General features: G+C 43.3%; 1 protein-coding gene across 2 annotated transcripts in view; it reads left to right on the top strand.

Annotated features, from left to right (window-relative positions):
- The window catches only part of CATIP (ciliogenesis associated TTC17 interacting protein), a 31,742-nt gene extending 17,385 nt beyond the window's left edge, over positions 1-14,357 (top strand). For both annotated transcript variants that reach the window (XM_081312520.1, XM_081312521.1), the window contains exons 5-11: positions 1,487-1,542; positions 4,915-5,001; positions 6,876-7,046; positions 7,829-7,953; positions 9,628-9,704; positions 9,977-10,065; positions 12,839-14,357. In XM_081312520.1, the coding sequence (XP_081168646.1) occupies positions 1,487-1,542; positions 4,915-5,001; positions 6,876-7,046; positions 7,829-7,953; positions 9,628-9,704; positions 9,977-10,065; positions 12,839-13,051 (818 nt within the window). In that variant the 3' untranslated portion in view covers positions 13,052-14,357. The remainder of the gene's footprint in view (positions 1-1,486; positions 1,543-4,914; positions 5,002-6,875; positions 7,047-7,828; positions 7,954-9,627; positions 9,705-9,976; positions 10,066-12,838) is intronic.
- Positions 14,358-26,620: the final 12,263 nt, after the last annotated feature.

The raw sequence follows: 26,620 nt of genomic DNA, 5'->3' as shown, positions 1-26,620 counted from the left end.
AACATATTTTCATATATGGTGGACTTGTAAAAAGGTTAAGGCCTTTTGGATAAAAGTCTGGTGGAACATGCAGAAGATTTTTAAACAGAGGATAAAGTTTTGTCCGCAACTTTTTTTGTTGGGAATAATTATAGATGCTACAGTTGTGGACACTAAGTTGATGTTGAATTTAATTACGGCAGCAAGACTCTTGATAGGCCAGTACTGGAAGAAAGAGGAACTGCCGACTATAGAAGAGTGGACTTTAAAGGTTTCCGACCTGGCTGAGATGGCGAAGATTTCGGCCTATTTGAAAGATCACTCGCAAGAACGTTATATTATGGAATGGAGAAAATGGATTGAGTTTATCCAGAACAAGTATAGGGTTAAGAAGTTTCATGTAGCATTTGAATAAGTCTTCTTTCTTTTCTTCTTTTTCTATTTTTGTTTTCTATATATATTTAATATTACTAAGGTTTGTTTTATCCTATATAAGCTAGAGAGTGATGGATTTTAGAGTTTATGGTTGTTAGTATATGGTTGTTTATGATTGTTTTTTTTATATATACCTTGTATTTAGCTCTGGGAAGTCGGGGGGGGAGGGGGGAGAGGTAGGGGGGGAGGGAGAAGGGAGGGGGAGGGGGGATTTTTTTAAAGAAAAAATTGTATGTTAAAACTTTTCAATTAAAAAAAAAAAATAAATAAAAACTAGGTAAATATCTGTACAATAGTTACAAGAAGCTGCCAGCACTAATTTTCACGGCATTTACAGATGTAGTAAAAAAGTTAAGCTTAGAATTGCATTCATTAGTGGTCTGCATATTTTGTGTGATATGTTACTCCTTGCAGCTATCAGCTCTTTAATTATTTCCTATTCCTTACTGATTAGCAGAATGTGGTTAAAATGTTTTTATTATTGCAGGGACATTTTCTAAATAAATAAAAAAACCAAAATATTATGTGGACAGTTGCAAATACATCCATATCATAAGCCATTCCTTGCTGATGTAGTTGTTACAAGCTAGTCACATCTTTACTAATGTAGATTAAAAACAAGAAAGTGCAAGGCTAGCATTTTGAACTCCTTTTTTCCCCCAAATACCTCCATTTCGCTGCTTTTCTTATTGGAAAGTCAGTAGGACAGGACAAGGAATGTGGAAAACTAAATTTCATTCTTGCACAAATAAGATGTTGCCAGGCAAGGTTGGTTAAGCTGTTATTAAAAGCAGTTCACACCAGAACAGATACTGTAGACAGACTCATAACCCTCTGTTGAAAAGATGAAACATTTCCCAGAATCGTAAGAAATTTCCATGCAACACCAATGTGCCAAAATATCCCATACAGTTTTCTCTAACCTAATTTTTCAGACTAAAATTCTCATTATCTGGACCAATGTGGCCATTCAGAGTCATAATTGAACATATTGGGGGTATTAAATTGGGAAAAGCTGCCCCAAAGCTGTATCATGGCCTTGATTTCCTACAAATGCCTTTTCTCCTATCAGGATATGTAACAAAGAAGCTGGAGATTTTGGAGCAGCACGTTCAGGAAAGTGTGAGGGTGAGTATATTATGTATTTTGCTTTCCCCTCACTGCTGGCTTCATTATCCAGCAGGGATCTGACAGTGCCGGAACATCTGTGGCCTCCTGCAGGTTCCTTCCCCTCCCCAAAGTGCTAAATGTGCAAAATAAATAAATAAACCCTTTAAATATTCAGAAACAAGTTGGCAGGTGGGTTGAGCAGGAGAAGAGCTACCTGCTAAATTTCAGTAGTAAAAAAATTATTTATTTATTTTATTTAATTTGTATACCGCCCTTCTCCCGAAGGACTCAGGGCGGTGAACAGGGCAATAAATACCAAAATACAAAAATTAAAAACAGATTAAACCATAGTGCTGGTTGCTTTTAAGAAAAAGAGAGGGAAAAGCAGAAGCAAGAGAACACAGTACTAACAAATTATAGGAAGAAAGTATGGGTTGTACATGCATGTTTCTAGTTTATCTGAGCAAATAAACAAAGAATTGAGGTTGGTTGCGAACAATGTTCTCTCTTCCACTTTTCTAGACAATGTCACACTTGTCAATCTCCTTACTTTGCTAACACTCAAGAAAGTTCTGGCCTTGCCTTTAAGTTTGCTTTCTTTTTAAAAGACTAATCACTCTCAAAAGAGCGACAAACCTGGGTTTAGAAGGACCTCATGTTTGAGTAGTGCTTCAAAAAATGTCAGTTGGACATTATGGGGGAAGGTGTCTGGTGTCTACTACAGCCCTAGTCAAAAGTTATGGACGGCAGTGACCATAGAGGAGGGGTTATGCTGACAGCATTGAAAGTGGCCAATGGCAGAAGCAAACCCCTGACTGCGCGATCAACCAGATTATTGAGAGAGCATGCTGGATTGTATCCATGACAGAAATTGTATTGGAAGAAGAGGGAAAATGCTACTTTCAAACTGGAACAGCACAAGACAAATATAAGCTGATTCTACAGGGCACCTGAGTCGTGAGGATAATGCCTAATGATAGTTAGCAAGACATTTTTCATAACACAGGCAGAGGAATGGGAGGATGGGTCTAGATTCCTTCAACCTCTGTCTTGTATTAAAGAGGCATTATGGTTTAGTGCAGGGGTCTTCAAACGTGGCCCTTTTATGACTTGGGAACTTCAACTCCCAGAATTCCTCAGCCAGCGTGCCTCACGCTGGCTGAGGAGTTCTGGGAGTTGAAGTCCGCAAGTCATAAAAGGGCCACGTTTGAAGACCCCTGGTCTAGTGGCTTAAAAGATGTCGGAGAAAATGTCTGTGGTCCTGCGGTTTGAGACCTACCACTATGGGATGCTCCCGTCCCTTGCCTCGGCTCCTGCCAACCTAGCAAACCAGATCAAAACCGATGTAAATTCAAGTAGATAAATAGGTATCACTTTGGTGGAAAGGTAACAGCATTCCTTGTTTTGCCACACGCTTTGCGCTGTGGCGTGATGTCGTGGAAGCCAGATGAAGGCAGAAATGTCTTTGGACAGCAGTGGCTCAAGAGCTTAAAGAAATGGAGAGATGAGCACCACCCTCTAAAGATGGCTACAACTTGCAGAGTAAAACCTACAGGGACGCCTTTACTTTTTTTTTCTTTTAACCTGTCTTGCATTGAAGTAGGTACAAGAAGAGGGCTGCCAGATCTGGGTTGCAAAACTGAATAGCCATTAGATGGCATAAAAAATCAGGAGTTTTGCAGAGGCAGAGCTGTTTTGCAGTGTCAGCAGGCACGTGGCTAGAGATAAGCCAATCAATACTTTCAAAAAGCTTTTCACAAAAGTTCTGCATCATAGTTTCATGAATAAACAGTAAAATTATGGGAAAAGATGACTTGTTCTGTATGGTTTGCTAGCTAGTTAAAAAAAATCACGTAACAATAAATGGGCAGTTTATTAACAAGCTTTTTAATTTGCTCAAAATGATTTTGATTCAGGGGTAAGCAATGAGATGTTGAGGTTACTAAGTTATTAGAGTGGGGAAAATCCAAAAGTGATCCTGAAAGGTTCAAGAGAGATCTTTTTGAACTAAGAGAATTTATTTTTATTTTATTTTTATTTTAATTCCATTTATATCCCGCCCTTCTCCTAAGACTCAGGGCGGCTTACAAGCTTAGCAGTAGCCTGCTAAGAATGGGCAACCAAGCTGCAAATGCAATTCAATTAAATATAATTTGACCATCATTATATGTTTATACATTGCACTTCACATATGCACTAATGAAGTGTCTCCAGCTAACCAGGAAAAAGAGTTTGAAGTTGGAATCAATTGCTCAATGAAGAGATCAACTCTGCAGCAGCTTGGAAAAGGAACAGTGATTATTAGATTTGTGCTACATCTACAACTGAAATATCATGTACTGTTCTAGTTTCCATAATAGAGCAAGAAAAACATGTTGGAAGTTGGTATCAAAATGACTGGAGGCATGAACATTTTCCTTACAAGGGGAAGCTTACTGTAAATGTTTGGGATTCTTTAATTTGGAAGAAGGGCAGCTTGAGGGAAGGACATGATCCAAGGGTGTAAAATCATGCATGGCATGGAAAAAGTGTACCAATCATAATAATTATAGTAGTAAAGTTGGAAGGGACCTTGGAGGTCAAGAAGCTTCTGTTAGAACAATAAAATCAGAGACATCTAATGAAGTGTAAATACACTTTAAAGGTAAAGGTAAAGGTTCCCCCGCACATGCGTGGTAGTGGTTTCCAACTCTAGGGGCCAGTGCTCATCTCCGTTTCATAGCCGAAGAGCCAGCGCTTGTCCAAGGACGTCTCTGTGGTCATGTGGCCGGCATGACTAGACGCCAAAGGCACAAAGAACGCTGTTACCTTCCCACCGTAGTGGTCCCTATTTTTTTACTTGCATTTTTACGTGCTTTCGAACTGCTAGGTTGGCAGAAGCTGGGACGAGTAACAGGCGCTCACTCTGTTACGCGGCACTCGGGATTCGACCCGCCAAACTGCTGACCATCTGATCAACAAGCTCAGCGTCCTAACCCACTGAGCCACCGCGTCCCTTAGATAAATACACTTTATAGGTATTAAAATAGAGAAGGGTCACCTTTCCCTCCCTAACAAATAATGAAGTTCATTATCAAAAGACTTTAAGAGTGGCCCTTGATTTGAATGGCTTTAAAGAGGGATGTGATACGTGTTCACGGACAACTGGCCTGTCAAAGGCTGTTCTCATGGTCAGGGAGAAAATAGGAGGAAGGAGTGCTCTGCTGTGTCACCTTGAGCTCCCGGAGGAAAGGCAGGATATAACCAGTAAGAAAGGCTTTCAGGAAGCTCACGGAGGGTGGGGGAAGGCTAACTCAACCCTCAACTAGTTGTGAAGCTTCCACCTGGACCAATCCTGGCATAGCTGTGCCACTTTTCTATGCGCTCTTTATTTGTTTGTTTTTCCTGCAGTTTAGAAATCATCCAGTGGAAACCAGGACCCGAGTGGTGAAGCGGCACGACCAACTTTACGTGACCAAAACCATAGTGGAAAAAGATGTGAGTGAAGTGAGCTGAGCCTAAAGAGCCTGGAATACTAGCCCAATTCCCTCTTCCTCACAGTTGATATGGGTTAGTTGATTACAATCTCTATCGCTTTACCTCGATCTCAAGGTAAAAAGGTAAAGGTTCCCCCGCACATGTGTGCTAGTCGTTTCCGACTCTAGGGGCTGGTGCTCATCTCCGTTTCAAAGCCGAAGAGCCAGCGCTTGTCTGAGGACGTCTCCGTGGTCATGTGGCCGGCATGACTAAACGCCAAAGGCGCACGGAACGCTGTTACCTTCCCACCGTAGTGGTCCCTATTTTTCTACTTGCATTTTTACGTGCTTTCGAACTGCTAGGTTGGCAGAAGCTGGGACGAGTAACAGGCGCTCACTCTGTTACGCAGCACTCGGGATTCGACCCGCCAAACTGCCGACCTTCTGATCGACAAGCTCAGCGTCCTCGATCTCAAGACAGGGACTAATCCAGCTCCCTTCAGCCTGTCAAGATTCCCACACCCAGCCAGCCAGCCAGCCAGGCTGAAAGCTCCAGGCGTCTGTGAGAGTTTCACCAGCCTACAAAACCTGCCTAACCTGTTGCTATGAATCTTGTTAAATTAAAACAAATTAACCACAATAAGATAGATGAGGAACTAGCTGACCTTGTCATTTAACTGCCTTAATGGAAGCTAATGTGGTGGCACAGGTGGAGAAACCTTGATGATAGAGCATACAAAAGCCCATTGTGTCCTGAGCACAGTAACAAATAGTATTATTACCTTCTATATTTGTGCTTCATCTTGCTTCCATGCTGCTGCAGTAGTGAACTCCTGAACTCTTGGACTATATAATCTCCCTTCCAATTCTTGATGGTACCTTCAAGACAACATAACTGGTATTCCCAGCCAGACTGTTTTCATCCAGGTGCAGGAGATGACCAGGTGTAGGCTGAACCTGGGGGAGGGATCAAATGTGTCATCAGTCATGAGTCCCTGCATGCCACAAGAGATTTAAGTCTAGCCCACCTTGAATTCCTTTCTATTCTTAACTCCCGCTAATTTCCCTTGACTGTTGGTAGTTCAGATTCTTGTAGAGAGCTTTAAGCTTGCAATAAATCTTTATACTCATTTGAACTGCCTGAATCTCCTGATTTCCCCAGTGCTTGACACCAGGTGACTATTCCCATAACTGCCAAATTTGCTGAACGGTCCTCAGAGCACACCTTCATTAAGCATCTCCAGCACTTATTCTCAGAGGGGCCTTGAGCAAATACGTGCCTATTCATACCTTTCTTGGGGCTTACAAGCTTGCTGCTCTATCATTTTCATTTTTAAAGGCTCCCTTTCATTAAAAAAATGCACAGAAAGCTCATATGGCACGAATCGAATACTTATGGTCAGGCTATTCTTGGTTCTTTCTTGGCCTTCTGAGGTAAACACCCAGTGTGTAAAAGAAATGGCACGAGGGTGGGTAGTCCTTCTTGGATGTCATTCCTTCCACTGTCCTCTTGGTCGGCGGAAGGAAATATTGTCTTATATGGCATTTATTATTTTCTGAGGCATGAAGGAGAATGGCTACAAGCCAACTTGAAACTAATTCTGAAAGTTTGGGGGTCATAAATAGGGGTGTGTCTGGAAGGGAGCATGTAAAGTTAATGTCAGATAAATAGATTGCTTTTATTGGAAATGAGATCACTAACACTCCTCGTCTTAACCAGTTTGTGTGAAGAGGGAAGGAGAATTACGACCTCGTATTCCTCTTCCTCGATCTTGCCCCCCAAAATGGTGGCTTGGTCTTGGGTGTGCCCCAAACATTTTCTTTCAAGGAGGCCTGCTGTTCTGGTTGTTGACCAAGCTTTTGTGAAGGATGTCTAGCCTTTTCTCTCTCCCTCAGGAAGAGATCAACATCAGCACATTTTCTTACAGATGTGCACAACTTGAAGGCCTCGTCTCAGAATCTGCCAACTTCTTGGTGCTGCGGGTGATGGCCAGGAGGCAGTCCTTACCACAAAATGCTATTTTCCTCTCATTTGACTCTGACCAACACATCTGTACCTCTACCTATGTAAGCTCAGGTTGTGGATATATTATAAGGGAGCAGCTGGGTATCCAGCAATATAGTGGGAATTCTGTCTTGGAAAGGAACTATAGATTAGTAGTAGTGCACATGTTTTGCCCACGAAAGGTGGCAGTGTTAGCTCTGGCATCTCTGGATAAAACCCGGGGAAATCTGCCTGAATCTCTTATCAAATGACCACCAATCAGTTTAAAGACAGTAGTACATGGATTTACAGTGTCCCTCATTATAAAGCAGTTTCTTGTAGCTCTCTTACTCTACTTTGACTTATCCAGGCATACTGATTTCTTTCCTTCCTATGTATTTATAATTGGTAAGAAAAAAGCAAAGTATATGTTGAGGCAGAGATTAAAAGGGCAAGGAACAGAGGTGTAGCCTGTTTTGATGTTGGCGGATAGAAATGAAGCCCAGATATCTCTGCCCAGAATTTCTGTTTACCTAGAATAAACCCTGAATGTCTAGAATATCTAAGCCAGGGAAAAAAGATTACCAGCTGTCCAGACTAAAGTGCAATAGATCAGGGGTCTTCAAACTTGGCCCTTTTATGACTTGTGGACTGCAACTCCCAGAATTCCTCAGCCAGGTACGCTACTGAGGAACTCTGGGAGTTGAAGTCCACAAGTCATAAAAGGGCCAAGTTTGAAGACCCCTGATATAGATGAAATCTTGAAATCAACTACTTATTCACTGGAGCAACTAAGATACTGTCTGAACAGCCATCCTTATGCACCTCTGTTTGCCATTTCTGCAATTCCCTAATCTACTTCTAGAAAACCCTCGGCTTCCAGAAGCAGAAAGTGAAAAAAGAAGAAGTGGATGTGTTTGTGATTGAAAGGACTGTACATTCTGTGGAAGCACCCCCACTGAATTGGCAGTTCTACTTCCTCCCGGATGGGTAAGAAAACTCCGGTATACAGGTAGTCCCTGACTTACAGCCATTCATTTAATGACTATTCAAAATTACAACAGCGCTGAAAAAGTGACTTCTGACCAGTTTTTACACTTACGACCATTGCAGCATCCCCACAGTGGTGTGATCAGATTTGGGTGCTTGACAAACAGCATGTATTTCCGATTGTTGCAGGGTCCTGGGGTTCTAAGGATTGTCACTTGCAGCCTTCTTAGGGAACTTCGGCCAAGCAAAGTCAATGGGGAAATTCGCAAAATTCGCTTAACAACTGCATGAATCACTTAACAGCTGTAGTGATTTGCTTAACAAGCATGGCAGAAATGATCATAAAATGGGGCACAACTCAACAGTTGTCTTGATTAGTAGTGGAAATTTTGGTCATAAGTCAAGGACTCCCTGTAGCCATTCCTGTTTAGACCTTTCCTGCATTAGAAGTAGTTAAATAATATTTCTCTAAATACTCCAAGGATAACATATGGCCCTCTAGATCAACGTTCCCCAACCTTTCTGGGTTGGCAGCCTGGTGCGGGGGAGGGGGGGGGAAAGAGGGGACGGTTTTGTGCGAGGGGCATGTGCACACAGAAAGACAGCTTCATGAGTGGGCTGCGAGCACCGGCCCTGGTAATAGGTTGCGACCCACAGATTGGGAACCCCTGCTCTAGATGTTTTCTGCAGTCACTCTCACAGCCAACAATTGGGGAGAATAGAATTATAATCAAACAGCATCCAGATAGTTCACATCTTATATACAGTACTTGTGCAGAGATTTGGATGATTTTTCAATTCAAAGGCTGATTTTGAATACCATGTATCTGCCCTAAATCTTCTATAATAATATAATAGAGAAATGACACAGTGAATCCTTAACACTCTATACCCCACTGCCCTCTTCTGGTCAGTTAGTGAAGTGTCAAAGAGACAGTGCCACAAGGCAACTGTCCATTCATTCCTATGTTTTGTGGACAGAAAGCAGTCATTTTCAGTAAACTGAGGAAATGTTTCCTGAGAATATAGCAAGAGACCCACTAGTTACCTCTTTTTTTTTCAGGGCACATGATGGTATAGGCAGCATTTGGGGGTTACGTGTTCTACTGTCATAAAGAGTCTGGGTTTAGCTTGCCATATTTTCTAAAACCTGTCAGCTTCATAAGTAGGTTCTGTCATTACTTGGTAATTTAAGCCTTGGAAACTTGGATAAGAGAAATAAAAGGGAAGATTTGTAAATATGTACCGAAAAACATGTCAGTGGATCAATTACTAGAGACCAAATTCAATTTGATTTATGACTTCACCTCAATTCAATATATTATTGCCAAAAGAATTCGGTATGTATGCAAGCCAATAATGAACCATCCCAATTTCACAATGAACCTAGGGAGGTGATATATTGTTTTAGTCCCATCCAGAGACATCCCATCCTTCCTTGTGACCCCAAGCTTTCTTCTTTTCAGCGGGGTTATAAGTTAGAACATAAGTTCTTTTATTGCTTCTGATGTTGATAATTGGGAATCATAAATCATTTCATCTGCTGCAACTCAATATATCACAATTTGTCTCTAGCCCAACTCTGCCGTTGGCTGTTGCCTCTCTGTTGCAGTTCCACAGGGAAATGCAGAAACTCCCATTCATTTTTTTCCCTTCCTTCTTCCTCCATCCCAGGCATTTATCTCGCCGTGTACAAACTGGATCCCCAGCCACCATGGTGATCCTGCAGATGCCCATTTTGATTGACCCAGGTAATACCCTCACGGGCATTCTCCCTGTGTGGCAAACAGGAATTGTTGGCAGCATTGAACCGGGATGGCTGCTGACTGAGGTTTTCTTTTTTGTCTGAAATGGACAACTGTTAGAGTGGATCATCTGTCTCAGGAAAAGAACAGGAACACCACCTCTTCAAAAACAAGAAAGTTTCAAACTTCTACCACAATATGTTCTGCTGCACCTTTATGTGTCCCACACATCCCTATATATCCTGAATAACTCTCATCCATTTTCCATCTTTTTCCAGATGAACCAGACCCTCGTCCTGTCTTTGAAAAAGTCCCCTTAGACTGGGAGGAGGATGCTGAATTATATTCCAAGTTCTTAGACAGAAAGGTGAATTGTTCGGGGATTAAGGGCAGAATAACACCTTATAAGTTGGCAGACTTCTAAGCTCCATGGAATAATTAACTCATTTTACTTCTGCATAATCTACAGGCGGTCCTCAACTTACGACCACAGTTGAGCCTAAAATTTCTGTTGCTAAGCAAAAACAGCTAAGTGAGCTTTGTCCCATTTTGCAACCTTTCTTTGCCACAGCTGTTAAGTGAATCACTGCAGATGTTGTTAGTAACAGGATTGTTAAGTGAATCTGGTTTGCTTTGCTTATCAGAAGGTTGCGAAAGGGGATGATCACATGACCCTGGGACCATCATAAGCATGAAGTAGTTGCCAGGCATCTGAAGTGCCCAGCGCCTGTAATAACATAAAACCTCTGAGCTGTGTCTGTTCATTGATTTCTCAGTGGCCTTGAAGCTTGTTTCGCTTCCTGCAGTCGTTTCATTAGTATTACTATGAAAGTCTGCTGGGTCACTTTGGGCCAGTCATTCTCTCTTAGCCCAGCTCGCTTCATGGGGTGGTTGTTTTTGGGAAATATGAGAGGAGGAAGGAGCATGATGTATGTTTTTAGCCTTGAGTTCCTTCTAAAGTAATAAAGGCAGGATAAAAATCTGATAGATAAATAAATGTCTGTTAATAGCTGACTTGTGAGACTGCTAAGAATTCTGTTGCATTTTTACATCTGGCTTAGCCTAAGATGTCTATAGTTTCCCAATTGAATTTGTGGTCGGACTTGTCAGCATGTTGTGAAATTAAGGAAATTTCATCCTGTCTTCTGACTTCCAGATGATGTTTGTGGATGCATTATTTCGATTTTCTTCCTCTTTGCCCCACATACCTTAGTAATTTTCACAGATCTTGCATTATATGCTGTAAATGACTCGAATCTTGTGTTTGAGTATTGGTGTGCCACAAAACAACCCCCAACAGTCAAGTTTACTGAACAATCACAGCAACAACCTAATGGCACAGAAAAGAAATTGGGTTAGGTGTGCTAGAGGCATGCTATTCTGCAATGATCTAGAATTCCAAAAATCTAAAATAGACTATATGTAGAATAGAATAGAGCTGGAAGGGACCTTGGAGGTCTTCTAGTCCAGCCCCCTGCTCAAGCAGGAGAACCTATACCATCTCAGACAAGTGACTGTCTGGTCTCTTTTTAAAAATCTCCAGTGATGGAGCCCCCATGATTTCTGGAGGCAAGCTGTTCCACTGGTTAATTGTCCTCACTGTTAGGAACTATATCCTTAATTCCAGGTTGCTTTTCTTTGGTCAATTTCCAACCATTGTTTCTTGTCTTGCCATTTGGTGCTTTGGAAAATACTTTGATCCCCTCTTCTTTGTGGCAGCCCCTCAAATACTGCAATATTTCTATCATGTCACCCTTGTTTCTTCTTTTCTTGGACTAGTCAAACCCAGGCCCTGCAGCCATTCTTCATATGTTTTAGTCATCTTAGTTTAGATCATCTTAGTTGCTCTTCTCTGAACTTTTTCCAAGGTCTCAATATATTTTTTTGTACTATGGCGACCAAAATTGATTGCATATTCTAATGCAATGGATTTCTAAACAACTTCAACAAAAAATGTTTTACCATACAACCAACAATTACACAAGCTGCACAAAACTATTAATAGGATAACTACTATATGTCAAAAGCTCCCTGAAACTATCAGCAAATTGCTATACCCTCCAGGCATCCTGGGGGGGGGGGGTCCATAAACCAACAAAATACATCCAAACTATTCTAAGCAAAAGCAACAGCCATTGAATACAAAGCAGGAGTCATTTACAACATACAGCAGAAAAACAGTAGAAACCACAATTGCAGCTGAAAAAAGTTGCAGACATGCTAGGCCAAACCAGATCCAAAAATGCAAGAGAATTCCTAGAGGCATGGCTCTGATGAATCATCCATTAACAGACAGGTTGAGATAAGCCTCATCTGCAAATCATTCCAGAAAGGAAGCAACCAAAGGTCAAAGAAAGACATATCCCGCCCCCCATCACACACCTATTAATCAATACCCAGAGAAGAAAGAACAATCCAGGAGAGAGTCAGAGTCATTTGCCTATGTTGCTTCCTGATTTTTGCCCAACAGGGAAGGGGTGGAGGCTTATATAGAGAATTATTTCACAATTGGCTTATTTAGTAAAGGGAAGTCTGACTTGATTGGAACTTGTAGTGAATAAAAATGTCAAGGTGTGCTACCTTGATCTTGAGGTAATACTTAAGAGCTACAGTAGTTGAATGTAGAATAAATTAATTATAGTTCATTCTCATGAAATCAGTGGGATTATCATAACTAACAAATGCCATTGATTTCAAGTGAATTTACTTTGGCATCCAGTATGACAAAACTCCACTTAATACCTAATCTAGTCCTGGAGGAAAATCCTAGTGAGCGCCATAGGGCTGACAAGAGTGGTGCGGCTATGACCAAAATGCCAGTGGGATAGAAACACAAGAAATAAGACTAGAGCATCTATGTTCATTCCTATGGTGAAGATGGTAACAAGCAACCTGGTGCTCCTGAGCTGTTTTGAATGCAGTTACTAGTAGCACGGCCAACAACTGGAGATTATGGCTCATACCCCAAACACATAGCCAATGAGGCTATACATCTCTTAAGGCAGGAGAGTTTTAAAAATTGGCGCTGCAGGGGTGTATGTGTGTGCGGGGGGCAAATGAGCATCTTATTTGGATCCTCATTTACTGCCATTGAAGAGCTGTAGCCCTAAAGAGAGAATGGGCTGGTTTGCTTTCGACAGGAAGAGCTACAAGCAAGCCATGCTACCTACGTCCGTCGCCATCCAGAACTCAACACCTTGCTGGCAGATTTCTTGCAGCTGCTTCTCCTTCGCAAGCCTGATGATGTGGTCACCTTTGCTGCTGAATTCTTCGCCCCCTTTTCTGCCCAACAACCGCCATGCAGATCATTTCAGTCGTCTGACAGGCCCAGCCCCTTTCGCGGCCATGTCTAAAATGACTGTGATAAAAATAATAAAGATCCAGGGAATAATGTGGGAATTTGAGAGAGCTGTTTCTTGAAGCTGTTGGGGGTGTCTCTTGTCTAGGGAGTTCTGTGGCTCCTCTTTTACCACTGTGTTGTGTTGGATTCCAGGTGTGTATTTGCTTGAGGGAGAGGGGCAGGTTATGCTGCCCATTTCCAAAGTTTTATTGGTTAATAAAATTCAGATACAGTATTGGAGAGAGGAAGCAAAGGGATTGGAAATACCTTCATTATAAGGGAAGACTAAAAGGATTTTTAGTTGGATTTCTGATTTTTAGACAAAATGATAGGACAGTCCAAATTTCTCAACCTAGTGGCTTCAGGGGAACTGAATGAGGAAGTGATGCTTCTCCATAAATGTACAGGGGCTCTGTCAGCAGAGGTGGAGGCATGTTCTAGCTGGGAGTTTTGCATATACCTGATGAAAGCATTGTGGGAATGAACTGACTGGAAAAGCCCTACTCTGTGGCATTTACAAAAGGAACAGGAAAATGCCTTCTATAGGCAAAGCTGCTTTTTCCCCCCACAGAGGCCCCAGGATCAAGCCGCTTTGTCAGTATAGAGCTGACACAGCTAGTTCTCACCACTGGCTTTATTAGAAAATAGCATTTCAAAAAGTAAGGATTCGTGAAAGAGGTAAATTCCTAATAAATCTGCCCTCCTATCTTTTGCTGTGGCTGGGAAGAGGTTGACAGTAAAAGGGCATCCGCAGATTGTTGCTTCTCAATTACATTATATTTGATTAAATTATGATTGATGTTCCTGGGAGGATGGGAAGGAAGTTTACCAAATTATGAGGGGGGAGGGGAGGAATAGGACGAGGAAAAACAATGGGATTTTCTGGGGAACTCTGTTTTTCTTAAAGTGAACAGAAATCAATTCAGAAACACAGAGTATGTAGCCAATGGAATTAATTGCTATCAGTTCTCTTGCTCATGTCACTTTAAGAGGGATTGGCTTATGATCAATGTTTATTACAAGCTCTTTAATCAGAAGTATGACAAAGAAGGGCAATCTTGGCCTGCCCTTGCAATAACAAATGTACTGTACTGTATTGTTGTGAAAAGAACTCATTTCTTCCATCCTGATTGTTTAAAGTGTTTTAGGTATGTTTGTGTGGGGACTGTATGCAAGCACAGAGTTAGGTGTGTTTCCCACTGGTCATTTGTGGTCAATGTAGAGTAAACATTTTGTGCTGCATCTCTGCTTGGTTTTAAGTTTGGTGCTCTGAAGGTGATTTGGTAAAACCTAGATGAGGACAATGCTGCATTATTGTGAGGCCAGGCTTTGACATACAACACAACCACAAAGGAATGACCAACATTTACAATCATGGACTTTTCTTCCAATGCCTAGGTTCTCTAACTAATTACTCTCAACTTCAAATGAAAATTTCTTAATATATTTAATTTTACACCTTGGGCACTGTACAAAATTATGTGGATTAAGACTCATATTTGCATGAATGTTAAGATAAAAAAAAACTTCATCTAGGAGAGCACATGCAGTACTCCCTAACATATGCAACATCTGAAACAAGATTCAGATGAACGCTTGTTAACTTTTTTTTTAGTTTAGGATATCATTCAGACACAGCCCCTGAAACTAAATTCCTTCTGTGTCTCTCTCTGTCTCTCTCTCTCTCTCTCTGTGTGTGTGTGTGTCTTTGTGTGTTAAGGCTGTACATGGTTTGAAGAAGTGCTTTGGAATTTTCTGACCTTTTTCTGGCTTTCACTGCTGAATCAGACCAGGGATTTATCTTTGATATCCTATTTCTCATAATACATTACAAGAAAATGATGGAGAGATTACGAGAAGACAGAAAAATTTCATGCACGTTAGTTATAATTGATAGTTGTTGACAGCTTAATTTTCCATGAATATGCCCTGTTACAGCCATCTAACTTGCTTGTTGTGAATTCTGTGATCTTACATGAAGAGGAGCTTTCTTTTGTCTGAATCTTCGACTACTTAGCTTGATACTGGGTCCTTTATCAATTACTCTATTGACCATGATTGTCAGGATAACTTTTCAATACATTACACATGTAATGCATTTTACAGAAGCCATTTTTAATACATCACTCCCCAAAGTACAGGACATTCTATTTAATTAAGAGTTGCTTATTGCGTAACAATTTATTTCCTGCTACAAATCATAACCAAAATGCAGAATTCTGTTTAGAGGAACACCTTGAGCTTTCTGAGAAACACTGTGCTCTTTAAGAATGACCATGGGATCCTGGTTCTTCAAGGAGCGTGGATTTCTTCCTCCAGGCATGGGAAAGCTGAATTCTTACCTATTCCAGACAACAGTTGCCAAGTATAAATGTGACCATTTGAAGAGTAAAAGGTAGGGGTTCATGGGAACCAAATGCCTAAGAGAAAGATTCAGGTCATGAGTAACATTTTTTTCAAGGGAAGGGCTTCTGACAGGGTTTCTGCTGCCGGCATCAACTTCCCTCCGCCCTGTGCGCTCCCACAGAGAGGGCCTCCTCAGGGTGCCACCGGTCAGAGAATGTCGATTGGTGGCCCCCAGGGGGAGGTCCTTCTCTGTGGGTGCCCCGGTACTATGGAATCAGTTACCGGTTGAGCTCCGGATGGCGCCCGATCTTCGCTCCTTTTGCCGCGATCTAAAAACACTTGTTCGAACAAGCCGGCCTGGCCTGATGGGGGATTGGTGGGGTTTTTATTGTATTTTATTGGGGTTTTTACTATGTATTAATTGTTTTTTAGTGGGCATGTATTTAATTATTTTTTTAACTTTTGTAATTCTGTCTTTTATTCTTGCCCTGTTCACCGCCCTGAGTCCTTCAGGAGAAGGGCGGTATAGAAATATTAATAAATTAAATTTAAATTTAAATTTACTGAATAACAGAATAATAGATTTGGAAGGCACCTTGGAGGTCTTCTAGTCCAACCCCTTGTTCAAGCAGGAAAACCTATACCATGTCAGAAATGTTGTCCAGTCTTTTCTTTAAAAACTTCCAAGTGTTGGAACACCTACAACTTCTGCAGGCAAGCTGTTCCACTGATTAATTGTTCTAACTATTAGGAAATTTCTCCTTCATTCTGAATTGAATCTTTCCTTGATTAGTTTCCATCCGTTACTTCTTGTCTGCCTTCAGGTGCTTTGGAGAATAGGTTGACCCCGTCTTCTTTGTGGCAGCACCTAAGATATTGAAACAGTGCTATCATGTAACCCCTAGTCCTCCTTTTCATTAAACTAAACCAGGGGTAGGCAACTTTGGCTCTTTTATGACTCGTGGACCTCAGGAATTCTGGGAGTTGAAGTCCACGAGTCATAAAAGAGCCAAGGTTGTTGTTGTTGTTGTTGTTGTTGTTGTTGTTGTTATTATTATTATTATTATTATTATTATTATTATTATTATTATTATTATTATTATTATTATTATTCAAGGTTGCCTACCCTTGAACTAGACCTACCCAAGTTGATCCTTCATAATCCTGATAGGATTTGATTGTTTTCAGTTCTAGGTCCCAGTTGCTAAAAAGTAATATATACAGTATATATATTCAACTTTTTCATTGTTCTTGGCTTATTCTTGTTTAAGAAATCTTGCTTTTGGAGACACTAGGCTCTTATTGGGATATTTCATCTCTCATCTGAATTCTATGAAAGAACTTTGGCCTGGCTTCTAACCCTGCTGGTTCAACAGACAAATAACATTCTTGGCTTTGGTAGTTGGATGACATTTTTTGCTAACTCTATTTTCCTTCCAGGGTCTACATTGTCTTCTACTCCATTTCCATACCTCACCATTTCTTCAGGTTTTATCCTATGGATTATAAACAACATGGCTGACTTGCTTTACAACAAACTTTAAGACAGGGTTCTTCAAACTTGGCCCTTTTATGACTTGTGGACTTCAATTTGCAGAATTCCTCAGCCAGCGTGAGGCATGCTGGCTGATGAATTCTGGGAGCTGAAGTCCACAAGTCATAAAAGGGCCAAGTTTGAAGACCCCTGCTTTAAGAATTCCTTCCAGTTCAAGGTTGCCAATTTCTCCCTTCAAATAGAAGTTGTTGCATTAATAGCTTCATAACAAATAAAAATGCCATAGAGAAATTTTTTTTTCTCATTGCACCCAAGAACATTGTGGGCATGTGCAAATACTTCTAAGCAACTAGAGGTTGAGGGCTAGTTGTTTTCATTGGGGACTAAATAAAGACCTTTAACCAAAGAAGTACATTTAACCATTTTGGAGAGCACAGGTGCTAACTTGAGTTTTGCTTGAATATGAGTAGGATAATTTTTGCAGTAGGAGAATTTTATTAGCCTGAGAAGTTGCTACCAGACTCGTCTTGATTAATTTAATCTTCACATGTGTAAAAATCCTCAGCCCTTCCTCCTGGAAACAGCATTACTCATCTAGGAGAAAAAAAATGGAGACAGAAGGCAATCAGCTGGTCATGAGGCTAAGTCTCAGCCCAATCTCCCTTTCTATCTTGAAAGCACCCTGATCAGCGTAGAACAGGGCTCTTCAAACTTGGCCCTTTTATGACTTGTGGACTTCAACTCCCAGAATTCCTCAGCCAGCCAGCCTGGCTAAGGAATTCTGGGAGTTGAAGTCCACAAGTCATAAAAGGGCCAAGTTTGAAGACCCTTGGCGTAGAATGTCTCTCTACAGCAAATGGGTTTTCAAGCTCCCAGATCTGCAAAACAATGGATCTTCATCCTTCTGTGAGATTCCTGGCCATCCTATACAGTAAGAATGCCACAAAGAAGTACATCAAGAAACTTTCTTTTGCAGTGACAAAGGTTTGAAAGGATAATTTTTTCAAGCCAAGGCAGATTCCCAGTAGCACTTCATATTGTCCTTTGCTTTTTGTTCTCATTTCCCTTTTTTTTCCTTGTCTTATGTTTCTCATGAACATTTCTAGATCTGAAACCACCATTGGCTACAATGTCTACTTGAATCTGCTTTTGGTTTCAGAAATGACTGGTTGCTATGAATCATGACCTCTTCCCACCCTCCAGCAAAACTTGCCAAGTACAATTTATGTGTGAAAATTCCAAGAACTGTGAAATCATAACACCATAGCCTGATGGCATGGAGTATCAAAAGCATAGGTAGGGGAAGGCAAGAGTTCCCACTGAGAAAGCAGCCCATGGTAATAAACAACAAAGTGACCTAGATAAGTTTTATAGAGCTTTGGGGCATGACCTCAGGTCCCCTACCCACAGCTCAAGCAATATCCGATAACCCTTTTGTCAGACGTGTTCTCACAACAAAGCTTTCATCTTCTTCAGGAGTCACTGAGGAAGCAGCTTACATTCATCTTTAGCTGTTCTGGTGTTCAAATTGAGATGTTTTCCCTCTATTCCTCACACAAGTCTTGTTCTATGAATGACTCACTGACGAAGAGGTCAATGATGCAGTTTGGGGCTAGGTTCTGCTCAGTTCCTTGAGATAAAATCAGTCTTTATTGAAGGCTAACAGTTTCATTATTGTTGTGTGTATCCAGAGAAGGCAGGAAGGTATATGGAATTAAACAAGCTATTTTAGGAACAAAGAAGTTGCTGTTGTGACTTGCTTTGTAGCTAGACTTGGCATTAGACCCAAGGAATGTGCAAATAGGCATGCCAAATTATGACACCTGCTGAAAACTGCTGAAAACTTGGAGCAATGGCCTCAACTTTTCCAGCTCTGAAGACCAGTAGTGACGGCAGCGAGTGGGGGGAAAGAATGGTTTCACACAAGTGCCTGCCGCTTGTGCAAATGGAGCTTTACGTTTTCTCCCACTGCTTGCGCAGCCTGGTTCCCAATGGGCACTGGACCCGTACCAGTCTGCAAACCAGGGTTAGGAACCCCTGACTTGGAGGACCTTCTCATATGCACAGCCATTTTCCCTAAAAACCCATCCCAGGGGCCAGCCAACACCCTTTCTGGAAACATTCATTCAAACTGGCCGTTTCTTAACTCTGTTAGCAATGCTTCTTCTAAAAAACTTCATTTGTTCTGGGAAGAAATATTAAATCTGGAAATTTAAGACGTTAGTACTTCTGCTTAATATTACATGTGCAGTCCTATGTATACTCACAAGTATAATTTTTGTTTGCCTCTGGTTATGTTCTTGGTTTCTTTTCCTTTTTGCCTCTTGAGGTTCTAGATGAGGTTTTCTCTCACCAATAATAGTTCTTTAATACTATTACTAATAATAAAACATTAAAAAAGCAGCTTGTAAGGGGTTGTGAGAATAATCATGGCAGACAGGAGTAAACCTATAGTCTAGACAAAGGTCTGCTAAGAGAAATCTGATTCCGAAGCAGGAATGGGGGTGAAGAAACTGTCTCAGACATGACTGACCCTCTCTAGTTCTCTGGAATGTAAAGGCAGGGGAGGTGGGAAGCAATTTCAGACTTGCAGGATTTTGTTACTTTGAATCAGGATCACATGAAGTGTTAATACCATTTTACAGTACTGGCCAAAATTGTGGAAACCTTTTGGGAAAAGTGTACAGTAGAAATGCCACCTTTGGTTAAGTTTCCACCAATTTTTTTCTAATTTCTTTATAACTGTAGCCTTGTTCACTTAATAATACTATTTTGCATCACTTTCTGGGCATCTACTCAACTCTTTGCACCATTACTTTAATTTTATTATGTTTTACAAGCTCACTAAATGAAAGAACACAAAAAAACCCAACCAACTTGTTATGTATGCAGGCATCTGCATAGCAACAGCCATCAGGGGGCGTTGGCCTGGACAGTTTTGGCGGGAAACCTAGGGCCAACCCCATTGGCTGTTAGCTTACCTGGCCAGGTATATAAGGAGGCCAGGTAGCCCTCATTCCTCAGTTCACTTCCCCTTCCAATAAAGAGCTGAACTCACACACCGGCTGGCGTCTCTCTTGCGTCGGACCCACTACACAATAGTGGCGACGAAGGTGGGATTGCTGCCGACCAAGAGCTGAAGTCACTGGGGAAATGCTCCGCGAGCTGAAGGAAAAGGCATTTTTCCTTCTTCCCCCCACGACCGCCAGCCGAACCGGCAACGCCAAGCGCCTATCCATGACCAACTGCCGCCATGGCTAGAGCCGGACAACCCCGTGAATTCGAGACCCGCCGCCCCGAAACCTGGACCCGTTACCTGGCTCACGTTGAACTGTACATGCGGTTCAATCAGATATCGGAGGACGGTGCAAAGGCGGCCGCCCTGCTCTGCCTTGGGGGACCAGCGCTGCTGGAAGTCGCCGCGAACCTGTTCCCCCAGGAGGCCATCAACACCGTCGCGTACCGAGACCTCGTGGCCAGGCTCAACGCACATTTCAGGCCCCGGCGCTCCAAGGTGGCCGCACGGTCACAATTCGAGAAAAGGGACCAGCGCCCCGACGAGACCGGCGCCGACTTCCTCGCCGCCCTACGGGAAGCTGCCGTCGCTTGCAGGTTCACAAATTTGGAGGAGCGACTACGGGACCGGCTGATTTGCGGCCTACGCGACAGGCGGTTGCAGGAGCGCCTGTTCGAAAGAGAGGAGGTCTCTCTCCAGGAAGCCGAGGACGCCATCCTAGCCCACGAAGCGGCCTGCGGGGCCGTCCAAGCCTGCCAGGGAACCCGGCCCGGCAACCAGGCAACCAGCGTCCACCGGCAAGGGGCCACAGAGGAGGACGACCTGAGCATCGACCTCCTCCAGCGGAAGTCGACCCCCGACCAGCGAGCCAGACGCCCAGACAGGCCCAGGCCTCCCAGCAACACTGCCGTTCCCCAGAGGTGCGCAGCTTGTGGTGGGAACCACATGCGCAGCCTCTGCAAGTTCCGGTCCGCCACGTGCCGGGCCTGCAAGAAAACAGGCCACATAGCCGCCGTCTGCCGTAGCCGCCGCCCCCGAGAGGAGATCCACGAGCTGCAGCCGGAGGAACTGCTGTTCGAAGGTACTGGGGCCCCCACCAAAACAAAAATTGGCTATGTCGAGAGCCGGCTGGCCATTAACCACACGGGTAGCCGCCGGCTGCTCAAACCCAAAATTAGATTAACAATCCGTTTGCAAGGTGTCCCTTGCAGCATGGAGCTTGACTCTGGATCAGTGGTCTCGATTATTTCGGACGAGACCCTTAACCACATAATTAGCCGGAGCAAGCAATGAATTAAATTACGGCCTACTAAACTAACCCTGACCGATTTTCAGAATTCGCCGGTCAAGGTGAAGGGGGAGGCCACCATTTCAGTGGGGTTTAAGGGTCGCGAAGGGCACCTGGACGTTGTAGTGGTAGAGGGCCGCAGAGCCAGCCTGGTCGGGCTGGACTGGTTTGAGGCCCTGGGAATCTCAGTATCCGGGATCCATCGGATCCAGGGGGACTCCGTTGAGGCCGTTTGCCGGGAGTTCGCCGACGTCTTCGATGGGTCATTAGGCAAGTACACCGGGGCCCCCATATCGTTCAAGCTTAACTCGAACATCTCCCCCATTAGGGTCCGGCCGCGGCGAGTCCCGTTTGCGCTCAAACACAAAATCGAGCGTGAACTAGACAAGTTGGTGGCCCAGGGAATCTTAGAGCCTGTAGATGGAGGGGAGTGGGAAACCCCCATCGTGACCCCCCTCAAATCCAACGGGGAAATAAGGATCTGCGCCGACTATAAGTGCTTGGTGAACCGCGCCCTAAACCCGCACGCTTACCCGGTTCCCGCGGTCAGCCACGTTCTCGCTTCCCTCCAAGGCGGCGCCATTTTTGCAAGGCTCGATCTTGCACAGGCGTACCAGCAACTCGCGGTCACTAGGGAAACAGCTGACATCCAAACCATAGTAACCCATAGGGGGGCGTTCCGGGTGAACAGGCTGCAGTTTGGAGTCAGCGTTGCTCCCGGCATTTTCCAGGAGGTTATGGAAAAGACACTCAAGGGCATTCCAGGAGTCTGCCCCTATTTTGATGACATCCTGATCGCAGGAGCATCAGCAGAGGAACTGGCAGGGAGGCTTAGGGAAGTGCTGGCAAGGCTGCGCACAGCCGGCCTAAAACTCAAAAAGGAAAAATGCAGCATAGGCGTTCCTTCCACAGAATTTTTGGGGTTCAGAGTAGACGCCAGGGGAATCCACCCCACAGAATCCAAGGTGAGGGCCATCAAACTAGCACCCACACCCAAGAACAAAGCAGAGCTTTAGGCATTCCTGGGTCTGCTGAATTTCTACCATACATTCCTCCCACACAAGGCAGCCATCGCTGAACCGCTCCACAGGCTGCTAGACAAACAGGCAACATGGGCCTGGACGGCCACCCATGATCAGAGCTTCAAGGCCCTGAAGGCATTGCTGTCGGACAAGTCCACAGTAACCCATTTCATCGAGTCCAAGCCCATTTGTATCGCCTGCGATGCATCCCCTTATGGTGTGGGCGCTGTCCTAAGCCACCTTGAGCCCAACGGGGCACAAGTCCCCATAGCATAGTATTCTAGGACACTGTCTGGAGCAGAAAGAAACTACGCCCAAATAGACAAAGAAGCCCTGGCAATCGTGGCAGGAATCAAGAAATTCCACGATTACTTATATGGCAGGGAGTTCACTGTCTTCACGGACCACAAACCACTCCTGGGCCTGTTCACCACAGACAGGCAAACCCCCCAGATTCTGTCCCCCAGGATGCTCCGGTGGTCCATCTTCCTTGCAGCATACAATTGCAAGCTGGTACACAAGCCAGGGAAGGAGATGGGCCACGCAGACGGTCTAAGTAGGCTCCCCCTAGACACACACGACCCAGACCCAGCACCAGCCACACAGATCCTAGCCCTGCAGGAACTACCCGAGTGCCCAGTTCTTGCCAAGGACATTGCCAGCCACACAGCCACAGACATTTCCAGGCGTTCTTGAAGGCGAACTGGATTAGGCACGCCACCTCTGCGCCTTTCCATCCATCTACCAACGGGCAGGCTGAACGGATGGTAAGGACGACCAAAGACGCACTCCGGCGCATCATCAGCGGGGACTGGCACCACAGACTGGCCAAATTTTTACTAGCCCAACACACAACACCATGCGTGGCTACCGGCAAGAGCCCAGCAGAACTGCGATGGGGACGGCACCTCATCACCAAGCTGGACCGCCTACACCCAGACCGGGTAGCAGCCGAAACCGATAGGGCAACATCACCATCATCACCATCACCACCAGCATCACTACCATCACCATTGCCATCATCACCCACACACAGGGTCCTCAACCTGGGGGACCTGGTCTGGGCAAGGAACTATGGGGCTGGACATCCTTGGGTTCCGGGGACAGTGGTCGGGAAAACAGGACCCCTTTCGTACATTGTAGGGGTGGAGGGGGACAGACGCATAAGGCGACACATCGATCAGCTCAGAGGAAGAGTCCCTGAGCACGTCACACACGCCCCTGAGCGCGTCACACACGTCCCTGAACTCAACGCAAACGATCAATAGGAGGACCACACTCCAGGAGGGGTCAACCCAGCTGAGGACGTCACAGGGCAGGGACCAGAGGAGGAGGACTTCCTGATGCTGGCTCCTTGCAGCCCTGCACAAAGGCCTCAGGAACCCACGGTCCAAACCCAGGGGCCAAGCACACCCAGACGATCCACCCGTCCACACAGGACACCAGCCTACCTGTCGGACTATGTGTGCAAGTGACCCTCACACAAGGACACCACTGTTTTTTTTATATATATACTCATAGTTATAGTAGTCGCATGTTGTTGTTATGTGGGTCTTCTCTAAGGGGGGAGGGGTGTTATGTATGCAGGCATCTGCATAGCAACAGCCATCAGGGGGCGTTGGCCTGGACAGTTTCGGCGGGAAACCTAGGGCCAACCCCATTGGCTGTTAGCTTACCTGGCCAGGTATATAAGGAGGCCAGGTAGCCCTCATTCCTCAGTTCACTTCCCCTTCCAATAAAGAGCTGAACTCACACACCAGCTGGCGTCTCTCTTGCGTCGGACCCACTACACAATACAACTTGATAGTGATCACATAACACACTGACAAATGTCCTCCTCTCAGCTTCAATACATGACATCAGTAACTAAAACCTACTGTGATCTGATTGGCTCGTTGCTGAAACAAGATGACACCTGATTGGCTCTCTACACTCATGCTCATTGGCTACAATCAGATCAAGGAAAGCTACCTGATATCAACCTAAGCAAGTTGTGCTTCCTTTTTCTGGTTATTTGGCTATAACATTTCATAGAATACAGTACAGATAATTGAACAAACTATGTTGCATTACATTCTTGATTAAATTATCTTTCCATCGATATATAATTTTATGGTACTACTCCAAAAAAAGTGGTGTTATTAGTCATCAAACCTCAAATGTACACTTTTCCCAAAAGGTTTCCACAATTTTGGCCACTACTGTATAACACCTTGGTAAGGCCACACTTGGAACACTGCATCCAGTTTTGGTCACCATAATGTAAAAAAGATATTGAGACTCTAGAAAGAGTGCAGAGAAGAGCAACAAAGATGATTAGAGGACTGGAGGCTAAAGCATATAAAGGACGGTTGCTGGAATTGGGTATGTCTAGTCTAATGAAGAGAAGGACGAGGGGCAACATGATAGCTGTGTTCCACTATCTCAGGGGCTGCCACAAAGAAGAGGGAGTCAAGCTACTCTCCAAAGCGCCCGAAGGCAGGACACTAATCAAGGGATGGAAACTAATCAAGGAGAGAAGCAACCTAGAACTAAGGAGAAAGTTCCTAACAGTTAGAATAATTATTCAGTGGAATAACTTGCTTTCAGAAGTTGTGAATGCTCCAAGACTGGAAATTTTTAAAAAGAGATGGGACAACCATTTGTCTGAGATGGTATAGTGTTTCCTGCCTAAGCAGGGGGTTGGACTAGATGACCTCCAAGGTCTCTTCCAACTCTGTCATTCTATTCTAAGCTTTTTATTCTCTTTACTTCTGTTATTTGTTTTTTTTATACCTTACAATAAAGGTAGTAATAGTATTCTTGGTGTTAGCTTCCTGGTCTGGATTATGTGAAATTTTGACAACACTGCAGAGTCGGGTTATTTTTTTTGTTTTAAGAAATACTACAGTTTTGATATGTGCACAGACTTACTGGAGAGTCAAGGTTCCGATGGAAACTATGCACCAACATTTTAGCGCACCGTGTTTTTCCCTATATCATTATTTAGCTCTCTGCGTGTGGGCCTTATCAACACTTTCATGACTGACGGAACTTCCACATGTGCTGCCACAGTCAGATGTTGAGGCACAAAGGTCAAGGAACTTAATTTGCTGATTCATGAAGACATTAGACATGCAACTGATTCGGAATATTTATTCATTTAAAGAGAAAGCATACAGATTCCAGTCTCTGAATCCACAGACATTATCCATGGTACAGCACTGTGAGCATTGTTGATTATATAATTTCAACAGCTGTGTTTGTATTTCAGCAGCATTTCCAACAGTACAAATCAGTGGTATTTCGCCTTTTGATTAGCATTAAGATGACATAATTCTGCATATTTTCATAGCTGAATCTTAACAAGCCCACTTCTATTAACCAAATTATCATTATAAAAATATTAAATGTCCACTTCACTTCTGATACTACAACTTGTCCATTCTGGGTAGCTCAAATATCCTATCATAATCAATGAGGTATAAATAGTGATAGGTGAGAGATATGTATGACTGTTCTCTAAAGAACCTTTGTACAGGGATTGTAAGATTAGCCTACTATACTGGATCAGAATCTATTGTAAGTGGACAACTGGTCTATTGCAATCTTAATTTCAGGCTTACATATAGCTTGATAAGGGTTTTTAGACCAGGCTGAAAAAGAAAATTAGATACTACATCTCTGTGGCAGAGAAACCTAAAACCATATTACTAAGGTATAATTCAAAGTCTGTATTTGTCAGCCTCATAATATAGATCAGGCCAAGAAACTAATTCCGTGGAAGTATGAAACTGCTTTTATTAAGATGGACTATTGCAACAGAATTTTACAAGTTTGATTATGCTTGACTCCCCCCCCCCTTTTTTTTATAGCCATACGAATCGGGGTTGTCTATGAGAGAGATGGGAGTTAAGAAGTTTGATATGCAAATAAATAAATAAATAACATTGGAAATACTGAGGATCCTTTTGAAAAACGGAATCAGAAGTTAATAACCACAATGTCAACAGCGACATTGGCTTCTATAGACTGTGTCCAAAAGATGTTTTGGAAAAAATGACAGAAAAGAAACAAGTTTTATCTATTAAATCAGAGACAGAATTGTCGTAGAAAGTGGATCTAAAAATGGCTGGCAGCAAGAATAAAATGGAAAAAAAATGTTTCATTGGACACGCAAAAGAAATGAGTTGATGCTTTAAAAATTAAAAGGGGATTACAAATAATAAACGAGAGTGACCTAGATAATTGTTTTGTATTGAATGTAGAAAAAAGGTTTGCTGAACCTTGGCTAAATCTTGTGAGAAGGGGGTAAAAAAGAAATGAAAAAAAGTCAAGTTCTATGGCATCACTTGAATGAATGAAAGATTAAGACTGTTAGAAATAAAAGGAAGGAATATGACATTTCTAGCTGAGGTTTCCAACAACTCCAAATA

This window comes from Vipera berus (assembly GCF_964194415.1).
Source record: "Vipera berus genome assembly, chromosome: 1".
Taxonomy (NCBI): Eukaryota; Metazoa; Chordata; class Lepidosauria; order Squamata; family Viperidae; genus Vipera; species Vipera berus.
The sequence above is the reverse complement of the archived record's forward strand: the minus strand, read 5'-3'. Positions and strand labels throughout refer to the sequence as shown.